Genomic DNA, 9,694 nt, shown 5'->3' with positions numbered 1-9,694 from the left:
TGCTTTACACAACAAAAGAAAGATCATCAAAAGAAAAAAGGATAGCATAACAAAACAAATCAAATGAACAGAAATCAGGCATAAAGAAGCGACTGACAAAAAGTTCTCTCCTTCTCTGCCAAGGACAACATTAAAAAAAACTTAACTTAAAATGAAAAAGAAAAAACTTAACTTAAAAAAACCTTTAAAAACACTTAACTTCAAAAAACTTAACTTAAAAATAAAATCTTAAACTTAAAAACACACAAAAAAACTTAACTTAAAAATAAAATCTTAAAAAAACACAAAAAAGAGAACTTTAAAAAGAAAACCTTAAAAAAGTATGTGATTTATTCTAATTGTTGTTATTGCCATTTACGAGCTGCGTTCGCTTCCCGCGTTTGCGCGTCTTACTTGTGTTCTCTGTGCTCTGTGTTGTTTGTGATGTGGGTGTTGAACAGACTGTGAAGACGAATATCCTTCGGGACAATAAAGATTAATATTATTATGATTATTATTATTAAAGCCAACATCCAGGTCTGTGTTTCTGATTACTGTCAGGTGGATTTCCCTTTATAAATAAATGTAGATTTCTCTTTTAACATGGTCATTATGTTTTGCTTAATTTCTTTTGTTCGTAGTCCATATACAAGAGGATTCACAATAGGGGGGAAAACCAAAATGGACACACCTAGAGCCCTTCTCAGATAAGGGGACGAATCTTCAAAACGATGAGCAATCAGAGTACAGGCAGTGTTTAATTCTAGCAATAAGAACACTACCAGATGTGTACCACATGTGTGGATGGCTTTCACCCTTGCATCTGACTGGCTATTCTTTATGCAGGTAATCAAAATCTGGATGTACGTGAAAGTGATCACTAGCAATGATCCCCCTTGGATAAGAGCTGTAATAAACAACCCATAGTAGTTATTCACAGAAGTGTCTCCACAGAGGAGTTTCACCAAAGATGGATTATTGCAGTACATATCCACAATGTTCCTCCTGCAGACTTTTAACCGTGTGGCCAGACCAAGCAGCAATAATATCAAGGTGAAATCTATGAGCCATACAATTACAATAATTCTTACCAAGTTGTTTTGAGTCATGACAGAGTTATATCTCAGGGGCCAGCATATAGCAACATAGCGATCGTATGCCATGGCAGTCAAGAACAGTAGATTTCCTGTACCGTAAAGATGAAGGAGCAAAGCCTGGGTAAAGCATGCCGGATAAGTAATAGATCTGTTCTGTAATATGATGCTGAGCACAAGTTGAGGGAAAAAAGCTGTAGCACCCATAATGTCACATATAGGCAAGTTGAAGAGCAGGATAAACATTGGCTTATGCAGTGTTCTTTTCATGGCAATAGTTGTTAATAACAGCAAATTACAAAAGAGAATGAACAAATATGTAAGAGTCCCAAAAATAAATGCTGGATAAACCATTGCAGGAGATAGGTCTAATGGCATCATGGTCAGTAATGTTCCATTAAGCGAGGTGTTAGTCACCACCCACACGGAAAGGACTTATATGAAACTTATATGTTCATATATGTGCATATATGCAACATATATGTCATATTCAGGTACATATATGTGCATATATGTATATAAGCATGACATATATGCAACATATATGGCACTTATATAGTGCAAATATGCCACATTTAGGTCCATATATGTGCATATATATCTATAAGTAGGACATATATGCAACATATACGTCATATTCAAGTACATATGCAACAAATATGGCACTTATATAGTGCATACATGCCACATTCAGGTCCATACATGTAAATAAATATCATAATTATGCATAATATATAGCTCTATTGAAATTCAGGTTCATAATATTGCATAGCCATAATACACCATGTAAAGCTCATAGACATGTCACAAACAGGTTAATAATGCATACATTATGTAAAAATGACAACATGAATAGATTATTTGCAAGTTAATTCACTCACACAGGCGCGTGTATAATACATGTGACAATCTTGGGACTAACTTTCCTTTTCTTTATTTTGACTGTCTACTAAGCAGTCTTCATCAGGGCAATACTGCAGGGCATTATGTAGCCTACATGCCTGTTTGCAATTCAGATGGACCAAGCACTATGCACTCCACATGAGGAACCACATGTACACCTTGTCTGATATAGTTTCAACTTTAAAGGCAGAAAAAAAAGAAACAAGCTGCGATGACAAGCGTGGATATAGCCAGGTCAAACTCACATCATTCTATTTTTTTCTTGTAATATTACCACATGGTTGAGGACAACCTGGAACCCCATCAACTCCTTGTGGCCAATTATGTGTACCATAAATTAACTGCTGCATGACATTAATCTGTTTGGAAGGCATATCTATCTATCTATCTATCTATCTATCTACCGGTATCTATATTTATATAAAGCATTACATTATGAAAGGGGGGGGGGAGGGGGGAATTAAAAAGGTAAAAACAAGACATTTATCTCATCGTATTTTGCCGCACAGTCTAGCTGAATGGTCTAGCTAGTGGACCAGCATAGGCCAGCATCACCAGCTGGTGAAACTGGCCTATGCTGGTTTAGCTGGTCTCATTACTTTGTACATATTTATGCTGCCAGTACAGTAGTCATTGTATCTTTGGTAGACCCCCCCCCCCCCCGTCAATTTATGTATTTGAAATACTTTAACATATCTGCTTACACATGTACAGTAAAAAAGGTCAATTTTAGTTAATTTAAGCATTTTTATATCACAATGACAATGATCCAACTGTCATTGTGTAGGCCTATGTAATGTATTTTGGAGGGTGTTAAACATTGCAATTTATTATTATTAACTTCTACTACACTTACACTACATCTCAGAGACGAATATTGTACTTTAACTCCACTACAATTATTTGAGAACTTTAGTTACTAGTTAATTTGTATTTTTATTACAAAACCTACAGCAATCTGGGAACCCATCTGCAAAAATAAAGGGAAAATGGCACCCCCTTGAGTCAACAGTTTGTCTCAAGAGACTAAACATACAGTAGGGAAACCACCTTAGATATAGGCCATTTGAAAATGGCCAATCTACATGTTCCCAATTGTGAACTTGTAGATCCATTTTCAAAATGTTTTAGACATTTTAAGCATTTCTACATGAGTACTTTCTGCTTTTGGTACTTTTAAGTGCATTTTGATACCAATACTCTTACCTAAGTTGATACCAGTAATCTTACCTAAGTAAAGTTTTATTACCATACTTTACAGTATTTCTACATTGCAGTATTCATACTTCAACTTAAGAAATGTTTTCCACTACTGCTCACATAGGTTTAAGCAATGTAAAGACAAAGTAAACTGTTCAAACCGCAGCTCATCAGTTTCAGCTTGCAGCTGGTGCTTGATTACTAAACGTAATTGTGAACTATATGACTGAGATAGGGATGGGAATGATCAATTAATTGATAACCTTATCGATTAACTGGTTAGTATGTCCAACATAAAATATGTTAGACATAATATTTGCTGATATAAATACAAAAGGCATATTATATTCCTCAATCAAGTATTTATTTGACCATTTGAGATACAGGGCCAGTCAATGGCATCTTTGTGAGGAATACAATGAAATGGAAAAGTCACACGCATACATACATATTATACACACACATCCTTAAAACACAGGTACATTGTTTTGGCAAACCCACATTTGGGTGAAATTTCAAAGTTGAAATAAAGCACATTAAAAATAAAGCATATTGAATTGTATAGGTTAGAAAATACATTTACAATGCTGGGATCCCTGATTGTGTCTAACGTACAAAAGTGCAAAAACCCAAAGGTGTTTCTGTAGGCTGTCGACAGAACCTTAAAAAAAAAGAAAAAAGAGATTCCATTCACATAATATGCCTTTCAAAAATCAGACCTGTCTTTATTGAGTGGTGCTGTACAGTACTTGTGCTGTACATATGTACAAGCCCTCCTCCCTGGCCTGTGTGTTAGGCTGTGCAACAGTGACACTTGGTGGTGAACAAATGCTATAACGCTATTTTCGTGCTCTGACACAGGGACCTGTCTATAGGAGTGATTGCACCACTCAAAACAGCCTAACCAGTAAGACCACTGAGGGCGATGAACGACCTCGCCACTGGCCATATATGGAGCATGTCTTGGGTGTACAGGGTTTGATGAGGTCAGATCAACATATTTTATGTTAGAACAGGTCAGCTCCATATATGGAGATCTAAGGTTGTCAGCGGGGGAAGTGTCTTGAGTGTACAGGCTTAGGTAGGGCCGGGCCTTAATTTTCAGGCCTGTTGAGAACACAAATAATGAGATGCACAAAACTTTGGGGCAGGCCTATCTAAAGTTTAAATGGACAGGCTATCAGTCAAAAGGGAGACATCAAAGAGGAAGGATAGATGTAGAAGGATCAACATATGGAACCACAAGGTTCTGACATATATCCATATGCAGTACTAATATTGATCAGGGATCTCTATATATGGACTCAATTGCGATTTGCGACAGCAGGTCGCATTTATGACATCAGGGATCTCCATCCCGGATGTCACGAGACCTGGGCACCATACAGTTAGTATGTGGGGGCTTTTGAGTGATTGACTGAATAAGTACTTGTACTCTGAAAAATAAAATAAAAGGTATCGGGACAACTCTAGAGCAGAACAGCTCGATGTGATTCATTGCAAACTTTGATGAAGAATCTCTTAATGATCGATTAACCCATTTAGGATAGAAAACGTATTCTACAAATGTCTTCTAAATATGACAGTTTTCTGAAGAAACCTATGTTTAAAACACCAAAAGGGGTTCCTGTCCTGAATGGGTTAAAACAATAGACTAGTCTCGCTCATGTGCATTTGGGAAGTCACAAATGTACACCTCATCACCGGATTTTAAAACAATGCATTTCTGCTCTATCTGGTCTATGGAAAGTAGACACACAGGCGAAAAAAGGCATTAATTTACACGTCTGATGTGTTCCACAAAACTAGGTACAACGTGAAGCCTTTTCAAAAGTACAGCAATTTCTGTACTTCCTGCTGGTGAAGGAAATGATACTATGTCCTGAATTTCTCCATAACCACCACCACCACTCAGCTTTGCGAAAAAGTCTTCACGTCTCTTACTGAGGGTGTACTTTTTGCTGGTATAAATCAGTCCTTTATGTACCATTCTCCTATGCACTACGACTTCATCTGGTGCTGTTCTTTGTGCAGAAATGAAGGCACTTTTCTCATCAGCGGTAGTCTCTGTCACCCTGCCATTATCTAGAACAGTTGTATCATATTTGGTAAAACACTTTACTCTTCTGTCGTTTGTCAATTCCAAACAAAACTCCTTAACTTGTTCACTAACTGCATACTTAGTGGTGATGAATGGTACTGCTCTGTGCAACAGGAATTTGTTGACTATCTGAAGAGCTACACACTTAGTTCCATGCAGCCGTTTCAAAAGACCACCATTTGCAGTCTTAAACACAAATGCTGATTGTGCCCAGAGTGGCCCCCACAAATTTAAAGACTTTGCCAGGTGAGTTAGCAGATGTACATTAAATGTCATAGCTGCTTCCCCATACAGCAACTGAACCTTGGTGACAAACTCAAACAGCATGTCATCTGCTTTGTTTACATCTTGGAAGCTGATGTTTTCTTGCAAAAGCAAAAATACTGCAGACACCAGAAGGCTTAGATGCTTCACATAGCATGGTTTAAGTATTCCATTCAGGACTGGCAAGCTGTAATATAGGAGCCATGCCCGCCACTCTGAAGCTTTCCAGTATTTGCGCTCTGCAAGGGGCCTGGGTAGTCGTGTTATCAGGTGTGGAGGCTTAATATCCTTCATCCTGTTCTCAAGCCTCCTCATAGTGTTGGGACTATGTAGTAGTATGGTAGTATGGTTGACCACTTCCTGTCAAAAGTAGCTCTGTGAATTGTCTAATGACACCAAGTAAAACAGCATGCATATAATCTGGTACGAACCCCCACACTATATCAAAATAAGGCATGTTTATGACACTTTTGTTCTGTGCTACTGCTTGCTCCATGTCTAACAGCATTGCCTTGGCCTCTCTGTCTGCATAGACTGTTGGAGTCACAGTGTACTTCACCTGTTTCTCTACTAGAGTACCAGGATGTAAACAGAAGCCACAACCAAAGTAGCCATTAAACTGGTGGTGTTTTGTCTGGATTTTCAAGAAGTGCCTGAATTTGAGGTGCAATTGGTACGTTGATAAAGAAGCTTGCACTGTTCATGGAAGAACAGACTGCACAATGCAAAATGTTTGCATCGGTTATTTCTTTTTGCGTGCCAATGTACATTTACAGCTTTTGCAGTAGAAGTGGAACTCCACTATGTCAGAGTTGTTTTTAAAGACCTTGTTGAACTAATATTTTGATCTTGGTAACACCTCTTTGCCAAACAACATATTAATTAGCTTTAACAAGTCCTCAAGTTGTGTTCCAGTTATATTATGCTTTGCTGCATGACTCATTAGCATGAGCAGAGCTTCAGCCTTTGTACCTGCTGACATTAGTACTGAATCCATATTTATGTCAAACCCGATCTGTCCGAATGGATCATCTTCTGGAAGCTCTTCCATTTCTGAATCAACTTCACAAGTACTGCCCTCTGACTCACGACCAGATTCCTGGACCACTTCAGATTCAGCACTGCCCTCTGATGATGACTCACAACCAGATTCCTGGACCATGTCACTTGGTTGCCGCTCAGATGGAAGGAGAAAGAATCCAGATGGATTCATGACCTGCAAAATAAAACACCACATGAGTGCATATGTCTGCATAGGACAGTGAACACAGCTTTTCTCATAGGTTTAATATAAAATGTGGTACCTTTTTCAAAAGGCAGACGGTATAAACATGCAAAAGTAGTTACTTTGCCAATTGCCGTTAACCATCATTAGGGTTAATAACACTAGTTAGCCATGTGCATAGCCTTAACTGACACACATCTTTAATGAAACGCACCTTAGGCGTGGTTGGTAGAAGAACTCACCTGGCCAGTCGTATCATCTGGATCAGATGGAAGATCTTGGTCATCAAGGTCAGATGAAGACGTGAGCTATAAATGACAAAACATTCATAAGTGCTCCAATATACAGTATGGGCACAAAAGGTAGACAGACAAACAGTAAAGGCCTATTCATAGTCTGGATTTTCGGTGGTAAAGTGACCACCGCTCCGGTGGTGAGCTGACCACCGGAGCTGAAATAACGTTGAGCGGTGGTGAGTAAAAACAGAGAGAAGGGCTGGAGCGGTGGCTCTTCACCGCGGCTCGTGACGTCATGTTGTAGTTCGGTGGTCACCCCACCACCGTAAAACCAGACTATGTATGAGCCTTTACTCTGACAACGGGTGAGTATAACGGTTATTGCATAACAGGGTGGGGATGCAGCCTAACTTTCCCCAACCAGCATCACTCTCGAGTAGGCTGGTGCCCGACAGGCACAGGTCTAGTTATTTTTTATATTGAAATCAATATCAATCAAATAAAAATATGTAACCACTTAACGATTTAAGATTAACCACTTAAGCCCCATTTTATACTTTGTCACACAACAGTGCCATACAAGAAATAGTGAAACTATCAGATCTACAAGCTCACAATGCTTCACATCAGACCTTGTAGATTTACACAATTTTTGTTTAGTTTAGCCTGTAATGACATGCCCGATTTTTTCTTTCACCGAAACCCTTTGCCAGAAATAGCCTTGCAACGCATCACGCTGTGAGATTTTAAATCTGCTATTTTTACCAAATACACAAAAACAAAATATAGGGACTGCATGAGAATAATGAAGGTGTGGTTGATAGAAAGCCTTACCTGGTCAGTCATGACGTCTGGATCTGGTAGAGAATCTCGGTCGTCACGGTCATCAGATGGCTATAAATGACAAAACACATTGATGCTTTTTTCACTAATATTTTGTTAAGTTTCGCCTGTAATGACATGCCCGATTTTTTTTCCTTCACCAAAACCCCTTGCCGGAAATAGTCTCATCTACAATCACAACGCATCATGCTGTGAGATTTTAGATGCTATTTTTGCTAAATATTCAGCAACAAAATATAGGGACTCTAGGGTGCATGAGAATAATGAAACCACCTTCAGGTGTGGTTGATAGAAAAGCTTAGAGATAGGATCCAGAAGGAAGCACACACACATCTCCAGAAACATCTCCAGAAATTATACAGGTGCTGGACAAAAACATATACGTACAATGAAAAGGAAGGGATGTCCGCACACAAACGTTTCGACCCTTACAGGTCTTCGTCGTATTGAACTGGTAGAGAATCTCGGTCATCAGATGGCTATAAATGACAAAACACATTGATGAGTCCTTGTGCCTACATACATTAACAGTGAAACCACAGCTCGTGTCCTCATGGGTGCGTTCGGAAATGCGCCTTGAACGCACTGGTGTGCTCTCTTCTCGTTCGTTTATTCAGTGCACTCGGTGTGTTGTAGTTCGAAAATCCAGTGTGCTGCACACCGGGTGTGCCGAGTGCTATTTTTCAATATATAAAGTATAACATAATGCTTAGTTAAAACACCAAAAGGGGTTCAATTTTAACGGGCCATGCCTTCGCATTATTTCATTTTGTTAATACCTGTTGACTTCTATGGAATCCAAATAATTGAACTCAGTCATGGCGAATTTGAATCCATGTGTCGTGTCATGAACTCACCTCGGCATTTGGACCTGGTCCGACTTCATCTTCCAAACGGCTGGCAGCAGTAAGAATTGCCTGAATGCAAATTACGAAATAATGTATTTAACAAACAGTAGGTTGTTTAATAATAAATACAATTAAATTATTATTAATTTTAAAAAAATCTATGTTTTCAATAAATACAATTTTAATAAAAACACGTCCAAAAGTTTTGATTATACTATATTATAATAAGTAGTACAACGGTGTCATGCAATGAATAGTGAAAATAGCAGATCTACAAACTCACAATATTAATCTCTCACCTCAGCATCTGCAGTGTGCGAAGAGTCCGAAGATGAACTGATTTTGTCACCCTGAAAACATTTTCAAGACAAATAACATCAGTTAAAACATCAGATTATGTCTCATAATTGATTAATTCTGAATATGGGGTATTATTCTACATTTCTCATAAAGTGACTTACATCCAAATGTCCTCTTTTCAGTCTTGGAGGGGGCAATTTTATTTTGCTGTTAGGCTCCAAGTACAATTTGTACTTACGTCTAGACATTCTTTAATTTAAAAAAAAAAGGAGAAAAAAAGACGACATTAGTAACTGACAGATTCTTGAACAGAATGTGAGTTTACACTTAAAAAAATAAACTAAACAGAAGGGTGTTATAGCCTATTTTCCCCCATTGTTCAATAGGACATCCTGTAATGCTCAATAAAGTTTTAATGTGTGCTTATTACCGCCTAAAGTTAAAGGTCTCGAGGACAGTAGTACGCACCAATCAGAGTGGCGAATAGAACCTACTCTACACCGACACAAGCCACGGAGCAAGTCCAATTTACCTCATACTTTGTTCTCAGACTCGACAATTTATCATTTCACGTTTGCTATAGACAGTCCGGCGTCTACTAGTTCACACAGCAAAAATGTTTGCTTATGTAAAATATTTAGATGAGAATTGTAAAGCAATAGTTCCCACCTCTGACATTAAGGATTTTGACAGCAGCAGTG

At 38.4% G+C, this 9,694-nt stretch overlaps 1 protein-coding gene across 1 annotated transcript; it reads right to left on the bottom strand.

Annotated features, from left to right (window-relative positions):
* Nucleotides 1-536: 536 nt before the first annotated feature.
* LOC310864508 (olfactory receptor 52B2-like) lies at nt 537-9,241 on the bottom strand (the record flags this gene model as incomplete). The annotated part of the gene is made up of 7 exons (XM_083773196.1): nt 537-1,507; nt 6,514-6,757; nt 7,009-7,074; nt 7,837-7,896; nt 8,703-8,762; nt 8,993-9,043; nt 9,155-9,241. The coding sequence occupies 7 exons, from the start codon at nt 9,239-9,241 to the stop codon at nt 537-539; spliced, it is 1,539 nt and encodes a 512-aa protein (XP_083629322.1).
* Between the last annotated feature and the right edge of the window lie 453 nt (nt 9,242-9,694).

The sequence above is a fragment of the Protomyctophum parallelum genome, assembly GCF_964188405.1.
Source record: "Protomyctophum parallelum genome assembly, chromosome: 9".
NCBI classification, from domain to species: domain Eukaryota; kingdom Metazoa; phylum Chordata; class Actinopteri; order Myctophiformes; family Myctophidae; genus Protomyctophum; species Protomyctophum parallelum.
The sequence above is the reverse complement of the archived record's forward strand: the minus strand, read 5'-3'. Positions and strand labels throughout refer to the sequence as shown.